The sequence below is a fragment of the Populus alba genome, chromosome 14 (assembly GCF_005239225.2).
Source record: "Populus alba chromosome 14, ASM523922v2, whole genome shotgun sequence".
NCBI classification, from domain to species: Eukaryota; Viridiplantae; Streptophyta; class Magnoliopsida; order Malpighiales; family Salicaceae; genus Populus; species Populus alba.
Window position 1 is genome coordinate 4,085,529 of NC_133297.1, and position 19,999 is coordinate 4,105,527.

The following is a 19,999-nucleotide window of genomic DNA, read 5'->3' on the forward strand; positions in this document are numbered from 1 at the left end:
GAAAAAAATGAAGATTTATATTAAAATTAAATTTTCAACAAATAGAGAAACCGATAATCTCTTAACTAAAAAAGAAAGGGGTTAAAATAAATTTTTTGGATGAATTTTAAAAATATTATTTATTTTACTCGTTTCGTTATACTTTAATGACATGCCTTTCAATCTAACTGGTTCTTTTTAAAAAAGAGCAAGTAGATATTAAATTTTGCACAGAAGGGGTGCTATTGTGAGAAAAAAAAAGTTCAATGACCTAACTATTTTTTTTTAAAAAATACTGTTCAAATCCAAATCCATAGTGATACGTTAGAAAACAAAGTAAGTACAGAGTATTTAAAAAAAAAAAAAAAAAAACACCTCACAACTTATTATTTTTATAATATTCTGCTTTCGGGTTACATTCCAATTGGTAAGAGCATGCCTTCTTAACTACAATTGATTTTTAACAATTTTGTTATTTTTCGACCAAATTATCAATAACGTAGACTAGTAGTCCTAGATACAAGATCTAGCCTAAAAGATTAATTCAGAATTAATAAAAGAAATCAGTTTTTTTTTCATAGTTTGTTTTTTTTAAAAAAAGCCTGAAAATATACATATATTTTTTTAAAATCAAAACTCAGAGTAACTTACTTATTTGCTAGTCAATCTGACATTGGCTTTGTACCGAATCATAACAGTCAGGTCATATAAACCACATCCAAACCTACGATAATGATAATCATGGAAGGCAAACAGCCAAATAAAAAAGCTGAAGAAGTGTAAAAAAGGACGTGGTAATTATTTATTACATTAACTGTAAGCGAAACCTGAGAATGACCGGTCATTCTAATCCCACGTGTCAAAACAAATCAATCATCCGTTACATACAAAAGAATAAATTTACTCTGAGGGAGCGGAGACCTGAAAGTCAAGGAGAAAAATCATTAAGCTATAAACTACAGTCAATTAAATGTATGTGAGTGTCTCTCTCTATATATATTTTTATTAATTAAAATAAACTTATTTATTTATTTTTAACAATACATTTTTTTTTTAATTTGTGAACAAAATCCTATCTCTACTACCAGCAAAAACAGGGTGCGAAGACACCATCCTTGGCTTGATTCTGAAAAACGACAAGTCCACAACTTGATAAACCTATAGAATAAAGAAACCTCACTCTCACTAGCAGTGGTCGGTCACTCCACCCTTTCTTATCTCGAAAATGGCATAGCCGTAAATATATTCAATAACCAGCACCTAAAGAGAAACGCTCCCTCTTTAATATCAACGACAGAATAAAAATAGAAAAAGAAAATCAGTACACTACTCTAAACAGCAGCAGCAAGTCTCTAACAACATTAACATCTCATAGTAGGTCTCCCTCTCTCTCTCGCTGTATCTCTTGCGGCTAGGGTTTTTCTTTTCTTTTCTCTCTCTCTCTAACTTTATTGAGTTCTTTATTCTTACAGATCTAGATTCATGATAAAACAAGAAACGATAAATATGGAGGTCTTGTTACCTTAGGGTTTCGTGGAGGTGTTTTTTGTGGCGTGTTAGTTTGATTGTTGCTGAGGTTTTTGTTTATCGGAAATGGCGACGATCAATCCTTTTGATTTATTGGTTGATGACGCCGAGGATCCATCTCTCATCGCTGCTCTAAAGCCGGTGGTTTCTCCTCCCGCCGCAGCGGCTACTAAGAAAGGTCCAGCTCAGACTCAACCTAAACCCGCTCCTGCTGCTAAGCTCCCTTCCAAGCCTCTTCCTCCTTCACAGGCTGGTCAGTTATTATTATCTCTGTTCATCTTGTTGTTTGTGTGTGGATTTAGTGTTTTTTTTGTGTGAAAATTTGTGATTTTTTAATTATCGTGAAGAATTTTTTATTTGTTATTTTTGTAGAATGAGCAAAATTAATGTATAAGAAATGTATGCTTGATGACTATCTTCGCATGTTTTCATTTTTTGTGGCCATGTGGTTTCAAAATATGGTGTCTACGTATCCGTGTGTGTGTGAATGTGCTAATTTTTGTCTGTTTATATTTATGTAGTGAGGGAAGCGAAGACTGAAGGTGGGAGAGGAGGAGGCCGAGGCGGCGGTGGAGGAAGAGGATATGGGCGTGGTCGTGGGGGATATAATAGGGATTTCAACAACAATGAGAGTTCATTCGGTAACTCTGGAGCACCATCTGTTCAAGGTGCTGCTGAAGATGGAGATGCTGCAAAGACTTTTGAATCACGTGGATATGGTGGACCTCGTAGTGGTGGTTTCCGTGGTGGCCGTCGTGGGGGTTTTGGTAATGAAGAAGTTGGTGAAGGAGAGCGTCCTCGTCGAACTAATGAACGTTGGAGTGGGACTGGACGTGGGTGGGTAATTTTTTATGATAGTTTGTGTTTGTTTGTCATATTTTTATCATTTATAATATGCCATGTGTTCATGAATTTAAGTTGACTTCTGTATACATGTAGAAATGAGATGAAGCGTGAAGGCTTTGGTCGTGGGAACTGGGGAACTCCAACTGATGAGCTTGCCCAGTAAGTTTTATAAAACCAACCAACATTTTATATGTCCTTGTGTAATTTCCACTGTAAAAGTCTGTTATATTTCTGTTGTTCTTGTTGAAGAACTACATTTCAAGAATAGCTGGGCACTGGTATTTTATTGTTATTGTTGTTGTTGTTGTTGTTTTAGGGTAACTGAGGAAGCTGTCATTGAGGGTGAGAAGAATTTGGGTGATGACAAGCCTGTGGAGGAAGCAGCAGCAGATAGGAAAAAGGAGAACCCTGCTAATGAACATGAAGAGAAAGAACCAGAGGACAAGGTGAATGCACTCTGTAGTAATTAGATGTTTTGTCTGATGTCCATATCACCATGTTGTATTTTGTTTTCTTCTGCTTGGGGGAGAGCTTGCATGACTTTCATAGTTTCATTGTTGATATCGGAATGTATAGGATGAATGAGTAGGCATACAAATATTGACATGTTTGTTATCTGCAAGTTCTTTCCCTTATCACATTTTTCAATTTAGGCTGTTGGAAATTTTGTAATTGGTTGGACTTGATGTGACTGTTTCTGATTTATCTAGTTTGATGGTATTTCGTGATATTAATTCTGGTGTTTGGTGCGAGTGTTGGAACTTTTTTGTTTAAGAGCTCCAGCTCTAGGGCACTAAATGACTAACTTTTCAATTAAAACCTATTTAAGCAGCTACAATTCTAGCATTGATCGTTCAATTAGTGTTAAAAGAAACTTTTACCATTTTGAAAGGATGACTTATGATACTTCTTTCAATTAAAACCTATTTAAGCAGCTACAATTCTAGCATTGATCGTTCAATTAGTGTTAAAAGAAACTTTTACCATTTTGAAAGGATGACTTATGATACTTCTTTCTATTCAGGTGATGACTCTTGAAGAGTATGAGAAGGTGCTGGAAGAGAAGAGGAAGGCCCTGCAGGCACTTAAGACAGAAGAAAGAAAGGTCGATGCCAAAGAGTTTCAATCCATGCAGCAGCTTTCGAACAAGAAGGAAAACAACGATGTCTTTATTAAATTGGTAGAGACTACTGTGCTCTGTTAAATCTTTTAAATTCCCATTGGTTTTATACCAATGTCAGTCCTTTGAATATCTTTGCAACTTTTTCTATATTCAAGGGTTCTGACAAGGATAAGCGGAAAGAGGCGTATGAGAAAGATGAGAAAGCTAAGAAGGTATTCATGCGTGCCCATGTTTCTTCGCCTTTTTTCATACGTACTAACATATAAGCTTTCGAGAGCACTTTGACCAATTTGCTTTGTTCTTCAGGGCATCTTTTGTGTTTTTTTTCTTTCCTTTTTTTCATTTTTATTTGCTGTACCTGTCTGTTTTTGTTGTTTCTGCTGATGATGGCCATCAAATAAGCTGGCCAGCATGTGATTTTGTTGCTTTTATGTTGTGAAAGGCACTTCCAGACATTGCCTTCCTGTTCTTCTGAGGAATCTAAACAATGGTTTGTTTGTCTTCTTGGTTGGACTGCATGGGAGTTGCTATTGATAACCATCTATGAACTGTCTTGAGTGGCATTTTTTTTCCCATGAAAACTGTAATTGTTTTGGTTTTTCCTTGTTTAATTCACACTTGGCTCACATGATATAATTTGGATTATTGCTAACCATCATCCTAACTGCTGTGATGATCTTAGTCTGTCAGCATTAATGAGTTCTTGAAGCCTGCTGAAGGGGAGAGGTACTATGGTTCAGGCAGTCGCAGTCGGGGTCGCGGCCGTGGTGCAAGAGGTTTTGGCAATAGGGATGGAATGAGCAACGTGTCAGCCCCTTCCATTGAAGATCCTGGACAATTCCCAACCTTGGGTGGCAAATGAGATGCTCCAGAACCCGGCTTAGAATCATGACGTCTATCCATTTTTGGGTTCTTTTCTTCAATCACGCACAGGAAATTGACTGGAATAACATGGTTTCCTGTATCAAAAGATCTTTATTTATTTTTATGCTTTACTATGTATATTTCAGTTGTTTCTTTGGTTCCCCTGCAGTCTCCTCTTGTTGGTATGCAATCATCTTATTGAGAATTTGGGGAAAGTCGAGACATGTTATTTATGACTAGAAATTGCTACTCAGTTTTGTTTTGAAATAGATGATGAATCCTATTTTTCCAAGAAAAAATTATGAAGTTCTGCTTCTTTCTGCACACATCTCCAGTGTTTTGCCACCGAAGGACTCCATATGAGAATATGAAGGTTTCTGGATGCCAAGCGATAAAATTATAGTTTTAAAACCAGTTTTGAAACCCGGTCGGTTTGGTGGGTTAATCCGGGATTTGGCTGACCTGGGGCTAGAATTGGGTGAATAAAATATGCGGTATGATTTGGCTGACTTGGCGGGTTAATCCGGTCAAAACTCGGTTTTAAATTAATTGATTTTTTTTTTTGTTTTTTATTAAATTAATGTTATTTTAATTTTTTTTTTAAAAAAATTAATTTGGTTAAGATATGGTGATCCGGTTAAAATGCGGATTTTACCAGACCAACTCTTAACACAATGGACAAAACTGCTATCTAGAGCAATAAAAGTGTACTTTAGATGCGTGTATTTTCTTCTGACTTGGAAACGTTGTTTCGGTCAAATAAATTTTATTCATAAATTTGATTTTCATTCAACAAAATAGAGGTCACCTGATTTTACGTCACTAGCGGCTTTGATGTCAGGTATCACCCAGCTGCCATCATTTTGGTGTTGATTGCACTGTGTCATGGCAATTGTCAAGTGACTTACCAAGCAAGCTCTTAAACTTGTTTCAGAGTTACCATGCCTTGTGTTTTATTCATGTCATGTCTGCGAAGAAGTTGGTCTTCGACCATTTACATCATTTAAAAATATATTAAAGTAATATTTTTTTTAATTTTTTATTTAAAGTTTTTTAAAAAAAAATAATAAAGAATTTAGAAAAACATGGTGAAACTACAATGAAAAACAGTAATAATAGGGAATGGTCCGTGCTCTGTAGGAATCTATTGGGATACTAATTTCAGACGCCTCTTCTTCTTCTTCTTCTTCTTCTTCTCTCTTTCCTTTCTGTAAAAAACACCAACATCTCTTTCTTTCTTTCTTTCTCTTCTCTCCTCAACTCGTCCTCTTCTCCTTCACGCGCTGGAATCTACTGGGACAAAATACCCGCTGCCGCAGCCAGTGATTGAATAATTAGTGTACTAGAGAAGTACTGTGTGCAAATAATATCTTGAGCTTTGTACTGTCAATCACACCCTAGTACAACGATCTTGATTGGCGATTATGCAGCTTAGGATTCGTTAAAAAAAAAAATTGTAAAAAAAAAATTATGCAACTGAAGACACGAAATGGAAAGCAACCATCGTGGGGCCGCGCATACCGAAAAATTTCTGCATATCTTGTTCCTTGTAGTACGATCTCAGGCCCTAACATACCGAACCTTGGTGGCAGCAGCCTGGTGTCTTTATGGACGGAAACATGAGATTGGTAGCTTTTACTGGAGAAATAAATTTACTGCTCGTTCAAATTAGAGATAACCATCCTCCCTCCACTCGGCCCATTCACACATTGTCCGAGAAGAAAACCGATGCAACTCTTACACCCTGCTTATCCTTAACAGAGAGCCCAGGGACGCCATTGATCTCTTAGGTCATATTAACTTTCGGGGCTAGATTAGCATCAATCCGTAACCAAATAGTCAAACAAGGAGCCAACTTCTGAGCAGGCATCTGACTCATACTAGCCAGTAGATACCTCCATATCTGAAGTTCAACCACGACATTATTGGGTATTTTCCCAGAGTTGTCCAAGGATACCGTTTCCCTTTCCTTGATGGTGAAAATCATCCCGGATAGAATTTTCCTTGCGCAAATTATCAATTATCACGATCACCAAATATTATATACATGTTCTGCTTCGTCCTACAGATTCCTCCTACACTCTAGAATCCCTCCTTGTTTTGGACTCGGTTGTTTGAAAAAGAAGATGGACAACTAGCGTTGAATAAACTTTATCCATCCCAATAGTTGAACTTGCCCAATATAATGGAAAGAAACATATTCATTTATTCATGTGTTTTAACCTCACACTTGAGCGAAAAAACAAGATAACCACAGAACTGAAAACATGCAATAACGAGCTAAGAGGCACATCTGCTTTTAAAGAGTGGGTCAAATAAGGAACAATCTTGAATATCTATTACTACTTTGTACAAGCCCAAATGTGTTTAAAGAACAGACCTTGAAACAGTTTACATGAACTTAAATGAGGGAAATTGATAATAATGTCGACTTCAAATAGGATTTAAGTGAATGAGAATAAAAGAAAGGCCGAAAGGGTATCTTACAGGTAATGGTTGAGCCAATGGACAAGGCCGAAGAAAATTCATCATACTTCTTCTGGTTCAAGATGAGCAGCAGCCGCCCTTCTGTTCAACAGGCTGTCCTTTGAACTGCACTGTTGAAGGTTTTGCATTGTTCATGGCTGGTTGGCTCGCCATTCTGGATTGATAGGAAGTTTAGAGCATGAGATATGTTACATTAAAGATGCAAGCAAGTGCACAAATTGCCAACAGCGATGACCAAATCAAGAAATTTCATCTATTCTTGAACATCTTACCACTGATTCTAGACATGACAATTGGCATAATCAAACCTAAAAACAAGGATTGGAAACAAGCACCTAACACAGCATTACTTATCAACCAGAATATCTGGTTCACTGCCTTTTATGGTAGTTTGGATCAAATTGAACATGTTTAGAGCTCATTTAAATCCAATCATCCTGCATTTAATCTCCATTTGTTCATCACACTAGCTTTTGACTTGAAAGGTTTGATAGCCAGATCACAGTTCACACATGCAAATAAGCCATTTATGGACTTGTTCCAAAAGCTAGCAAATCAGACTAGTGCAATTACTTCAGTTCAAGCGACATTTTCTACTCAAAAACTTCTTTAATCTGTGTCAAATGCATGAAAAACTTGAGAAATAAGCATCTTACTCATAGACTTGTCTTACATGACTTCTTTTCTTTTTGGAGGAAAGGCGGGTTCAATGTTAACATAAGAAGATAACAGAACAGTACCTATCCTTGATTGCAGCAGACATGGCCATGAAAGCTTGTTCCACATTAGTGGCATCTTTTGCACTAGTTTCCATGAAAGGTATACCAATCTCATCAGCAAAAGCCTATAGAGGACAAAAGGGATGGAGATGAGAGGTGGGAAGGGAAGAAAAAGTTTCAAGTGTAATATCTATAGCTTGATCAGGACGAATACACACATGCCTATACACAGCTTATAACAGTTCACTAGATAAAGAAAAACTAGCTCTACCTTTGCCTGCTCATATGACACAACTTTATTTGAAGTGAGATCAGACTTGTTTCCAACCAGAAGTTTGTTCACATTATCACTAGCATATCGATCAATTTCATTAAGCCACTGCTTGACATTGTTGAAGCTCTCTTGGTCTGTCACATCATAAACAACCTACAAAACCCCCCAGGGAAGAGATACGTTGAAAGAAGAAAACACTGGGTGAAATCAAAGTACAAAGAGGATTAGGAGAACATGATCACCCACTATGATACCATGTGCCCCACGGTAGTAGCTGCTGGTAATCGTTCTAAATCGTTCTTGCCCAGCAGTATCCCACTACATGTCAAACAAAACACAATCAAACAATTAAATAATTCAATGAGAAAACGCCAAGTGCTAAAAATTCAAAGCCCCACACTTTATCAGCAATATATGATTGTGATAGACAAAGAATATGGCAATCTTGATGTCCAGAAAAAACAGAGTACATACAATTTGGAGTTTTATGGTCTTCCCATCTTGCTCCACAGTACGTATTTTCTAGCAAAAGAGGGCGAAAATGAAATCAGTAATATGGTACAATAAGGAGAGTTGTTATGGAATTCCAAGGATTAACTTACAAAGTCAACCCCAATGGTGCTTATATAACTCTCAATGTATGAATCATCCTGCATCACATAAATTATGGATTTCTCAAATGTAAGAGATATAACCCCCAAAGAATTCAACAAACTTAACAACATGTGTCTGCAGAGAAAATAAAACAATGTGCGGGCATATTAATTTTCCTCCATGGTTGTAGCATTTTGGTTTCTTATGTCCAGTGCATAAACTTTTTGTCAGAAAAGAATCACATATATAAAGACTACTAAACCCAATAAACAAACATTTCAAATATTCACTACAAAAACAGTTTTAGACCTACAGCAAATCTCAGAAGGAGACAAGATTTGCCAACACCAGAATCGCCAATGAGAAGGAGCTTGAACAAGTAATCACTGCAAATGAATGAAAAGATATATTAGAGCTCTAACAAAATGGAGGTTGCAAAAGTAAAATAGTGCTGCAACCAATAGCTCCTGAAAAGAATGAAACACGTCAATGAGCCCTGGACCATTCAACTCTTCTTCTTTTTTTCTTTTTTAAGCATTGGAGGGGGAGGGGGAGGGGAGTTGAGCATCCGGGGATATGGACCCAAAATTCAATGACAATTGATGATAAGAGTGACCCTCCACAGATGCTAGTTTTCATATTTAGAAACTCCTGACATACCTTATAAACTTCAAACGGAAAAACAAAACTTTTTTTTGTTCGTCGTACAACAGAGAAGTATCAATTCAAAATCCCTCTAGTTACCATTGCCATTATCGCTACAGACAGCATTACAGACTATAGTCAATCAAAAGCATCAAGAGCAATGAAAACAAAAGAAACCCAACCCCATTTCATCTCACACTCCATTGCATACTAAGTTTGGAAAATTCAATTCCAATAATCAGCTCACGCAACATTCGCCACAACTACGAAAATGTGCACGCATCTAAAACATACACACTACAAAATTATCTGCCATAGTTTAATCCTGAATGCTTTAGCGCTTTTCCTTGTCGCCCTAAACCTTCATCAAAGCTCAAACTTATGATTGGAAAAAAACACATACAAATTAATCAAGCGATATCCGGCGCGAATCAAACCTATATTCAAACACTTGCTATTAATTAATCTTAGATAATCTTTGCCTAATCAGCCCGATTAGTGGATCATAACACATAAAATTCCATTCAAATCCATGGATCTACAACAAGAGCTCCTGCTTCTAGGTTTTAGAGACAAGGTTTCAGCATCCAATCCAAAAACAGATAATGAGATTAAATCAAAACACTAGCCCGTGTTTAATGTGATTGATTATTGTTAGATTAGCAACTTACTACTCAGGATTCATGATCAGGTCGTGCTGTATTTTTCAGTAGAAGTAGAGGCTTCCGGATTCCGATTATTCTCCGGCGAGTTAATCACCGTTGAGATGCCTCTTCACAGATTGATCGTCGGTGAATATAAGCGCAAGAAGAATACAACGAACGCGAGCGAGATAATACAATACGAAAGCGAAAACGAGCATTAATAGCATTCGGTTCGACAGTAGGACTGGGTTGGGCTTGAGCTTTCAAATCTTAGATTAGTGGGCCCGCTTTCAAATTTTGACTGGATTTTAATCGGGCCTATTTGTTTCATAACCAAGATATATGGCCCGCCGATCTTTTAACTAATGGGCCAGATTTCAAAATGTGATTGGATTTTAAACGGGCCTCGTTGTTTCTTTCAGTATCTTCTTAAAGAAGATATACAAACCTTCGGCCCTTAAAAAGGGGCTTACACCCGGGCTTGTCATTCTCTTTTATAGAGAGATCCAAGGTAACCAAGATATTTTTATATGAAAATGTGGCCCTCGCTCCCAAGGGGGTGTGGAGCACAATGTCTCGCTTCTTGTATGATATTAAGCCAGAGTCTGTTGATTCCCTCCACTTTTGTGCTGCTGCCAGAAAAAGAGTTTGTATTCAGAACCGATTCCCTTCATTGCCAAGACAACCACTTTCTATACAAGAAGCTTTGTCCTCAACCAGTAAATGGTGGCCTTCATGGGATCCAAGAACCAAGCTCAATTGCCTTGTCACTGTTATCGGGAGTGCAAAACTCACTGAAAGGATAAAGTTAAGACTTGAAAGATCCATTGGTGAGCCTACTCGAAGTGACAAAACAGTTTGTGCTCCAAGAATGTAGGAAGTTGAATTTGATTTTGGTAGGGAAAAACAAAGTACCACCCCTAGAACGATGAATTAGAGAAGCTGAAGTTGCTCTTCATCGACTTGGAATTCCTTTGAAAAATGTGGTATCTGTCGATATTTCAGTTTCCAAAAGAGATGTTATCCGAAGTTGGTGGGAACAGGCAAACCAGAAGGGAAATCTAATTGAGATTACAGACATACAAACAATCAATGGTTCTGATATTGAGACGTGGATCAGGTCATCTGGGGGGTTCGATGTTGTCATTGGTGGCAGCCCTTGCAATAACCTTGCTGGTGGCAATAGAGTGAGCCGAGATCGCCTTGAGGGTCAACATTGTTCTCTCTTTTATCAGTATGTTAGGGTTCTTGGCCTAGTTAGAAATATGATGTCATGATATGATGCTTATTGAGTTAGCAATGTAGGGTATGGCCATTTGGTTTCTCTATTTTTCTTATTATCAGACCTGCGAGTTCAATGTTAGCATGGATTTTTCTTCTTCTTTTTTCCTCTCATACATGGCACATGAAATACTCAAGTCTGCACTGCTCTCCTTTTGCAACCATGTTTTTGCTGTCATTTATGTTTATAGTCAAGGTTGGCTTTAAGGTTGTAGCAATGAAAATTATGCAGGAAACAGATTGTCAGATCATTCATTTGATCTCTTTTGTTTAGGGAGAGAGAAGGCACCTAGTCAATGAAATCTCAGTGCCTCCCCCACATATCCGGATCCAGGTCAACTTCCTCGTCTTGAATCACTCGTCGCCCAGTTTTAACCACGTTCCCGATCAAGATCATATTTTAGCAACAAGGCGAAGATCATGTCCACGGCCATCTATTATAATTTTTTTTTAGTTTGACATGGGTGTCTGGACTAGCTTGCGCGTACCACGACTAATCTCATGAGCCCTGAAGTTAACAACCTTGTAAGCCTCCAACGAAATAATCATATGAGCAACTTAGGGCTCGAACCTGAGACCATAAAGAATGTCACACCCCTTACAAAAAAATTTTTTATAAAGGCACGACATCGGCTGGCGATTTTCGTGGTGTTCTAAGGATTTGGTTCTTTGGAGTCGCCACCTAGTATTTGGTCACTAGGAACCCTAACTGGTCTTTCAGAGATTCTAAGGCAAGGGACTGGTTGCGTAAAGGGAAGGTACTAGCACCCCTAGTACGCCCTACCTAAGGTAAGCTGCTTGGTGTTTGGTTTGCTTTATAGTCTATGGTGTTGGTGTTTTCTAATCCCGTCAACTCGTAAATCGCAAGGATAAGAGAATAAAAGAATTTCACAATTCTTAAAAAAAACAATTACTTTTCACGACTCGTAAACCGTGGAGAAAAAAAAAAAAATTAAAATTTTGAAATGTTCTCGATTGCAACCAAAGCTTCTTTCAAACATGCGCGTTGATTTATTACTCCCGATAATATTTTGGATGTTCGTCCTTTTAAGGATTTCTTCATCCAAAACATTAGCGGTGAACAATAACCACAACTTCTCCTCCCAAAATAAGATTTTTATAGTTTTTGGAATATTGGCCAATACCCTTTGGAGTTTTACAAACAGGTTGTAAAATCCACAAATGCAAGAAAATGATTTTTTTGTGTTTAAGAAATCTATGCGAAAACACATTTTCAAAACTTCCAATATTTTTTTTTATATATATAAAGGACATTCAAAACATGCTAGTGTATTGGCCGTATGCATGAAAACGAAACATTTTTTTTTATAAACTCTTTTTTTTTACGAAAACAGGTGTTTTTTAAATACTGAAATTACATCCCCATAGTATAAAAAATTGCAAATCAAAATATACCAAAAACAACAATATATTTTTTACTTTTCAGAAATTTTTATATTTTTTTTATATTTTTTTTTGAGAAAAAAAAAAATATATATACACATATACACACACATGCATAATATAATAATATAATAATATAATATAATATATTAATATACTAACTGGGCTGGGCCGGTCCAACTAAATGGGCCGGCCCCAGCTTGAAAGCCGTTGGGCCGAACTCGGCCCGAAAGGGATTGGGCCGAGTTCGGCCCAAAAAAACTACATGGGTCTGGGCCGACACCGGCCCAGACCGCCGGGTTGGGCCAGAATCCTTCTGGCCCGCCCCACATATTTCTGGCCAGAACCATCTGGCCCAGAGAAGTAAAAAATTACAGCACGGGGGGAATTATTTTCCCCCCGCACGCCTCCTGCATGCAGAACGATTCTGCATGCAGGAGGCCAACCGAACTCAGCTTCGGAAGAAAAAAATGCACGGGGAAAAGGATAGTGTACCTGGCGCAGCGGAGACGGCGGCTTGCTGGCGGAGCTGCAGTGTCGTGGCTTCACGGACGGCGGCTCCAGGGCGGCGCTGCGGCTGTTTTCCAACGGTTCGTCGTCGTTCAACCGGCTCGTTCCTTCTGTTTCAGCTTCTTGAGTTCCCTCTCAGTTTCAACTATCGCAAGCTTCTCAACTTTTGGGTTTTCGGTGACTGTTTCTTGAGTTCGTTGGTTTCTCTCTCTTTCGGTTCTTCTCTTTCTTTTTCGGGTCCTCTCCTCTTTTTCTTTCTTCAGTTTTCTCTTCTATTTATAGGGGCCGAACCGGTGTGGGGGACCAGTGTTAGTGCGCCTTGGAGCGGGTTTCGCGGGTGGCTGGTCGGCCACCACCCGCGACAGCAAGGTGCCGTTTCTTTACTTTCGGCCGGTGGTCGGCCAATGCTTTCGGTCGGCGGTCCCACGGTGTGGGGGCTTCGGGTTGTTCGGTGGAGATGCAAGGGAGAGAGAGGCGGGAAGTTTATTTCAAAAAACCAAGCTTTTCCTTCTGTTGCAGGTGCGGGGGAAAGGAAGAAGAAAGGGGAACAGTGCCGTTCAAAACGGCACCGTTCGGTCCTTTTTTTTTTTTTTTTTTTTTTATGCATGAAACGGCGTCGTTTTGGATAAAACGCGCCGTTTCATTTAAAAATAAAGGCGCCAGAACATGTTTCGAATCAGTCCTTAATCATCTTTGTTTAATTCAATTTCGTCCCTGCTAATTTCAGTCCGTCCCCATAGTTGGCCGCGTTTTTCACTTTGGTCCTTGGCCTCTGATTTATGCAATTAAGCCCTTAATTGATCAATAAACTTCCAATTTCTTCAATTAAGCCCCTGAAACAATTCCAAACAGCCCCCCCTATCTTTGCGCCTTCTCCAAATTGGTCCCTGGTTTCGGATTTTCACAATTAAGTCCCTAATTGGCCCTTAAACTTCAATATTTATGCAATTAAGCCCCTGATTTGACTTAATAAAATCCTAAAAATTATAATTTAGCCCCAGAACTTTAATTTCTTCAATTTACAGCCCAAATTGACTTAAAAAAATCAATTTTCTTGCAATCAAATCCCCTATAAATCCAATAAAAAATCAATTAAACCCATAAACATCCAAATTTGGGCTTCTCTCCTCAAAATTCAAAATTTCCTTCTCAATAGGGTTCTCATCCTTCAAAAATATTTTGTCAAAAATCCAATCTTTGTATCTTTATACTCCTTGACCAATTTTTCTGACCATTTTCCGAGCGCTTCTGCCTCTTGTCCTTTTTCTAACCTTCTTTGGCTATCTATTTTATTTTTTACGGGGACCCAAAAATGGGTTACAACAGATGCCCCCTCTTTATAGAGCTTACGGAGCGAAGGTTTTGCGCAGTAAGTTTTATAAAGATAGTCCCAACTAAACTCCCGAAAACTGATCTGGTCGAAGCTGGATCGATCTGAAACTCTTTCTTTACAACAATCCTCTTCGGCCATCGGAATCCCATCTGGAAATTCCCTTTAAAAAAAATGAAATATGAGGTCCCTTCTGGCGACCCCTTTTTGAAAAATATCGAAATGCGAGATCCCTTCTGGCGATCTCCTTTAATCAAACTTATAATCCCATCTGGGATTCCTATTAACAAACATGAAGTATGACGTCCCATCCGGCGACCTCCCAAAATAGTGAAATGCGAAACCCCTTCTGGCGATTTCAAACAACCTGGAATCCCATCTGGCGATTCCTTTTAACCAACATTAAGTGTGAGGTCCCATCTGGCGACCTCCACAATAGTGAAACACGAGATCCCTTCTGGCGATCTCAAACAACCTGGAATCCCATCTGGCGACTCCTTTTAACCAATGTGAAATGTGAGGTCCCATCTGGCGACCTCCACAATAGTGGAACACGAGATCCCTTCTGGCGATCTCAAACAACCTGGAATCCCATCTGGCGACTCCTTTTAACCAATGTGAAGTGTGAGGTCCCATCTGGCGACCTCCACAATAGTGAAACACGAGATCCCTTCTGGCGATCTCAAACAACCTGGAATCCCATCTGGCGATTCCTTTTAGCCAACAAAGTGTGAGGTCCCATCTGGCGACCTCCACAATAGTGAAACACGAGATCCCTTCTGGCGATCTCAAGCAACCTGGAATCCCATCTGGCGATTCCCTTTTATTCAAAGCTGAAATATGAAGTCCCTTCTGGCGATCTTCATCGAAAAACGAGATCCCTTCTTGCGATCTCTTTTAACCAAACAACTTGGAATCTCATCTGACGATTCCCTTTTACCAATTGCCATCGATGTCGTTCTTCCTGTTGGCAGGGTCTGAAAATATTATCTTCTCTTTTTTTCTGTTCTAGACTCAACTCAATAATTCTTTCTTCGTCCACAATCTCGTTAGAATGCACTAAGATCTCCTCCTGTAACGATAAAAAAACATACGTGCAATGACTTTATGATTAGATGCAATGCATGCATTCGTACCTGGTTTTGAAACATTAGGCCCCCATCCTCTTTTCTATGTTCATGAGACTTCCTCGTAACATGAGCGTGCTTTTGAAGTCGTACGCCGGATTCATCTCTCGTGTTGCCTTTTTTCTTATCATATTCTTGGAGAAAAAGTATTTGACTTTCCTCAAGTAGCCTTTTCTCAAAAATGTAAGACTTGTTCTTGCTTTTATGTCATTGCTTTTTGTCAAATGCTTTAGCTTGGTTTTCAAATCTATAGGCTTCCGTATAAAACATCTTGTATTGCCCCCCAGTGTAGAGGTGTAATCCTAGTTTGAGCTTTTATATAGAGAAGAAATTCGTTCAGTCGATGCTAAACTTTTTAAATGAGTGAGGAGATGCACTGTTGGGATTAATGCAAAAAGATTGTTGTGAGATCAATGCACAAAAAGGAAAGAAATCAATGGCCAAACTTTGCTTTATTAATTTAGGGAACTACATCAAGCGTAATATCTTTTTACAGAGTCAGAATTCACAGGCCGAGCTAGATCTTCTCCATCCATTCTAGCTAACTTCAACGCTCCTCCTGAGAATGCCTTTGTTACTACATAAGGACCCTCATAATTTGGTGCCCATTTGCTTCGATCATCTCCTGGTAATGACAATATTTTCTTCAATACTAGATCCCCTTCTTGAAACAAACGCGGTCTAACCTTCTTATCATACGCCTTAGCCATTCGTTTCTGATAAAGTTGGTGATGACATATTGCGGCCATCCTCTTCTCACTGATCAAGTTCAATTGCTCGTATCTCACTCTGGCCCACTCGGCCTCTTCTATCTCAGAATCTATTAACACTCTTAACGATGGATTTCCACTTTCCAAAGGCATCACTGCTTCCATACCGTACACCAAAGAATATGGTAGTCCCTGTTGAGGTTCGAACTGCGGTGCGATATGCATGAAGGGCAAATGGTAACATCTCATGCCAATCCTTATAGGTGACTACCATTTTCTGAACAATCTTTTTGACATTCTTGTTAGCAGCTTCTACCGCCCCATTCATCTTTGGTCTATATGGCGAAGAATTGGAATGCTTGATTTTCCATTTAGTGCAGAGCTCTATTATCATCTTGCCGTTGAAATTCTGGGCATTATCCGTTATAATCTGTTCTGGGGGACCATACCGACATATCAAATCTCTCTCAATAAATTTCTTCACCACTTTTTGTGTCACATGAGCAAATGACCCGGCTTCTACCCATTTTGTGAAGTAGTCAATAGCCACGAGGATAAATCTATGACCATTGCTCGCTTTTGGGTTTACAGGTCCAATCACATCAATTCCCCACATCGCAAAAGGCCATGGAGATGTTAAGTTAAACAGAGGAGCTGGTGGCATATTGACCTTATCACTGTAAATTTGACATTTGTGACATTTTCTGACATAGTCGATACAATCTTTTTCTAGTGTTATCCAAAAATAACCAGCCCTTTGGATTTTCCTTGCCATCATGTGCCCGCTAGCATGGGTTGAGCAAATCCCCTCATGGACCTCTCTTAATGCCTTTCTAGCATCTGCCTCCTCCAAACACCTTAACAGGGTACCATCAAATGATCTTTTATATAAAATCTCTCCATCTAAATAGAAGTCTATAGCCAACCTTCTCAAGGTTTTCTTATCCGTTTTAGAAGCTCCCACCGGATATTCCTGATTCCGCACAAGATTCTTGATATCGTAATACCAAGGTTGTCCGTCCACCTCTCCTTCGACTAAACAACAGTGCGCTGGATCATTTCTAATATCAATGTGTACCGGTTGTACCTTGCATTTGAGGTCAATGGTAGTCATAGCAGCTAGTGTGGCCAAAGCATCCGCAAAATGGTTCCCCTCCCTTCCTAGATGGGTGAATCTAATTTCTTCAAATTCCTTTGCTAGCATGGATAGGTATTCCTGGTACGGCCTCAACTTTTCCTCTTTGGTTTGCCATTCACCTTTGACCTGGCAGATGATCAACATTGAATCCCCATATACATCTATCTTCTTTATCTTTAACTCCAATGCCGCTTCTAAACCGAGTATACAAGCTTCGTACTCAGCTGTATTGTTGGTACACTCAAAATGTAGTTTGACCGAAACTGGGTATTGTTTCTTATTAGGAGAGATTATTACCGCCCCCTGCCCCGTTACCATGTACATTTACTGCCCCCGTCAAAAAACATGGTCCACCAATCTGTCTTCTCTTCTTCCTTTTCTATTGACGATATATCTTCATCAGGGAAATCAAAATCCAAAGGTTCGTAATCTTCAACAGCATTATCGGCCAGATGGTCTGCAATGGCACTCCCTTTTACGGCTTTCCTTGTCATGTACACTATGTCATATTCTGCCAATTCAAAACCTGCCACCTTGCAATTCGACTTGAGAGAAAAGGCTTATTACAAATATACCCTCAGAGGATCCAATTTTTGAAAATCAACCAAGTGGTATAGTATAACATGTAATGTTCGCAACCTCTTTGCCGCCCACACCAATGCACAACACAGCTTTTCTATCTCCGTGTATCTGGACTCACATTCAGTGAATTTCTTACTCAAGTAATAAATAGCTCTTTCCTTCCTTCCGGTTTCATCATGCTGACCCAATACACATCCCATGGCTACTTCAGTTACGGTTAGATATAATACTAGAGGTTTCCCTGATACAGGAGGTACCAGTAAAGGTGGATTTTGTAAATAATGCTTGATTTTATTGAATGCCTCCTCACACTCCTCATTCCAGGTTCCCGGGTTCTTTTTTCTTAGTAGTCGGAATATAGGCTCGCATGTTGTTGTTAGCTGAGCTATAAATCGAGCAATGTAATTCAACCTTCCCAAGAATCCTCTTACTTCTTTCTCCGTCTTTAGGGGATGACATAGCTTGAATGGCCCTTACTTTGTCTGGATCCACCTCTATGCCTCTATCGCTTACCACAAATCCCAACAACTTGCCCGATTTTAACTCCGAAATGAACATTTTGCAGGATTAAGCCTTAGTTCATACTTCCTCAACCTCTCAAATAACTTCCTTAAAACTTCCACATGATCTTGTTCCTTTTTAGACTTGGCAATCATATCATCTACATACACCTCAATTTCTTTGTGCATCATGTCGTGAGAATAGAGTCACCATTGCTCTTTGATATGTTTGCACCCGCATTCTTTAACCCAAATGGCATGACCTTGTAGCAGTAGGTCCCCAAGGTGTGACAAAAGTTGTTTTTGCCTTATCCTCGGGAGCCATTTTTATTTGATTGTATCCTGAAAAACCGTCCATAAAGGAATAAGTGGAACTTCGGGCAGCGTTATCCACTAAAACATCTATGTGTGGTAGAGGAAAATCATCCTTAGGACTAGCTCTATTCAAATTCCGAAAATCTACACAAACTCTAATCTTCCCTTCCTTCTTAGGCACCACAACAATGTTAGATACCCATTGCGGATATCTAACTACTTCTAGAAAGCCAGCATCCCATTGCTTTTCGAGTTCTGCCTTGACCTTGATCCAGACGTCCGGGTGGGCCCTCCTCAGTTTCTGCTTGACTGGCTTTACCCTTCTTCCAACGGTATCTTGTGTTCTACAATACTTGTATCCAAACCGGGCATATCTTCATATGACCAAGCAAAAGACATCCGAATATTCTTGTTAATAGGGTGATCAGTTTATCCTTTGTTCAGAAGTAATTAAGTACCTATTTTCAACTCTTTCCTGAGCTGACCATTGCCCACATTGATAGTTTCGAGTTCCTCGGTGGCAGGCTTCCAAGTCTGTTCCTGTTGTTCTACTAGCCTGGTGAATTCACTGATATTGCTTTCATCCCACTCTTCTTCTTCCATAGATATTACATGCTCGTTCAAGTTTGGCCATTTATTCTTGATGCTAGATGTATGTGATGTTGTAGGAGATCCGCTTTCAGGATTCATTTTGAAAACCACTGGAGCTTCTTGTGTCACCCAATTCTGAAACTTTTCGCCTGGAGCCAGCTTGCGCACACAGGTCTTGGCGGAGACTTCTTCTAGTGTATGGATAGTCAGTTGTGGCAGCACTTCATCTTCTTTTCTTGCTATTTCTTTCGCATCACCTTTTTCCTTCTCCTTCCCCTCCAAGGTGTTTATGCTCATATTTGCCAACTCTAGACCCAGGCTTTCAGCTCCCTTATCATGTTGCACTATGTATGCAGCTCTTGGGAATGATACGCTAAGGGGAGGGATTTCCAGCTGTTCTTCTTCAAGATCTCTTCCTTTAATTCTAGCCATCCTTCTTGTCCTTCTCCGATCAGTAGCCCAACGATAATCTTCTTGGTTAGGTTGATATCCTAGCCCAAATCTTTGATCAGCCTTTCTCTTCCTTGTCGGATTAACCCCTTCTGGTATTCCGCAAGCGAGGTTATATCGACGGGGGACCCCACGGTTCAAGAAACATAGACTTGCCATCCTGGCTGCTTCTGAGATCCTTGGTCTTCTTAACACGGTGTTTTCTGGTACCCAGTCAGTGTTCACGATCTCAAAAGCATGGATATTGTTATCCTTGCAATCCTCCGCTTCGATGAAGGGCACAGCCACATTCTTTTGTCATGGCTATTGCCTCCTCAGCCCTGACGGTTACTAACATCCCATTCATGATGTACTTCAAA

General features: G+C 39.3%; 3 protein-coding genes across 4 annotated transcripts; 2 read left to right on the forward strand and 1 right to left on the reverse strand.

The window, feature by feature from the left end:
• Window positions 1-1,199: 1,199 nt before the first annotated feature.
• On the forward strand, window positions 1,200-4,501 carry LOC118062583 (RGG repeats nuclear RNA binding protein A). Of its 2 annotated transcripts, none has more exons than XM_035076393.2 (8): window positions 1,200-1,353; window positions 1,452-1,759; window positions 2,028-2,343; window positions 2,446-2,511; window positions 2,669-2,798; window positions 3,377-3,532; window positions 3,631-3,687; window positions 4,158-4,501. In XM_035076393.2, exons 2-8 carry the CDS (start codon window positions 1,573-1,575, stop codon window positions 4,335-4,337), a joined length of 1,092 nt encoding a protein of 363 aa, XP_034932284.1. In that variant the 5' UTR covers window positions 1,200-1,353; window positions 1,452-1,572; the 3' UTR covers window positions 4,338-4,501. The 2 variants fall into 2 exon arrangements, with proteins under 2 accessions (XP_034932284.1, XP_034932285.1); XM_035076394.2 differs by having other exon boundaries at window positions 1,242-1,357.
• Window positions 4,502-6,655: 2,154 nt separating this feature from the next.
• On the reverse strand, window positions 6,656-9,898 carry LOC118062581 (ras-related protein RABD2a). Its single transcript, XM_035076389.2, has 8 exons — window positions 9,730-9,898; window positions 8,727-8,799; window positions 8,422-8,469; window positions 8,294-8,341; window positions 8,066-8,137; window positions 7,817-7,972; window positions 7,567-7,670; window positions 6,656-6,980 (listed from the first exon to the last, which is right to left on the reverse strand). Exons 1-8 carry the CDS (start codon window positions 9,741-9,743, stop codon window positions 6,884-6,886), a joined length of 612 nt encoding a protein of 203 aa, XP_034932280.1. The 5' UTR covers window positions 9,744-9,898; the 3' UTR covers window positions 6,656-6,883.
• A 375-nt stretch (window positions 9,899-10,273) lies between these two features.
• On the forward strand, window positions 10,274-10,979 carry LOC140954531 (DNA (cytosine-5)-methyltransferase DRM2-like). Its single transcript, XM_073404429.1, has 2 exons — window positions 10,274-10,532; window positions 10,708-10,979. Exons 1-2 carry the CDS (start codon window positions 10,274-10,276, stop codon window positions 10,977-10,979), a joined length of 531 nt encoding a protein of 176 aa, XP_073260530.1.
• Window positions 10,980-19,999: the final 9,020 nt, after the last annotated feature.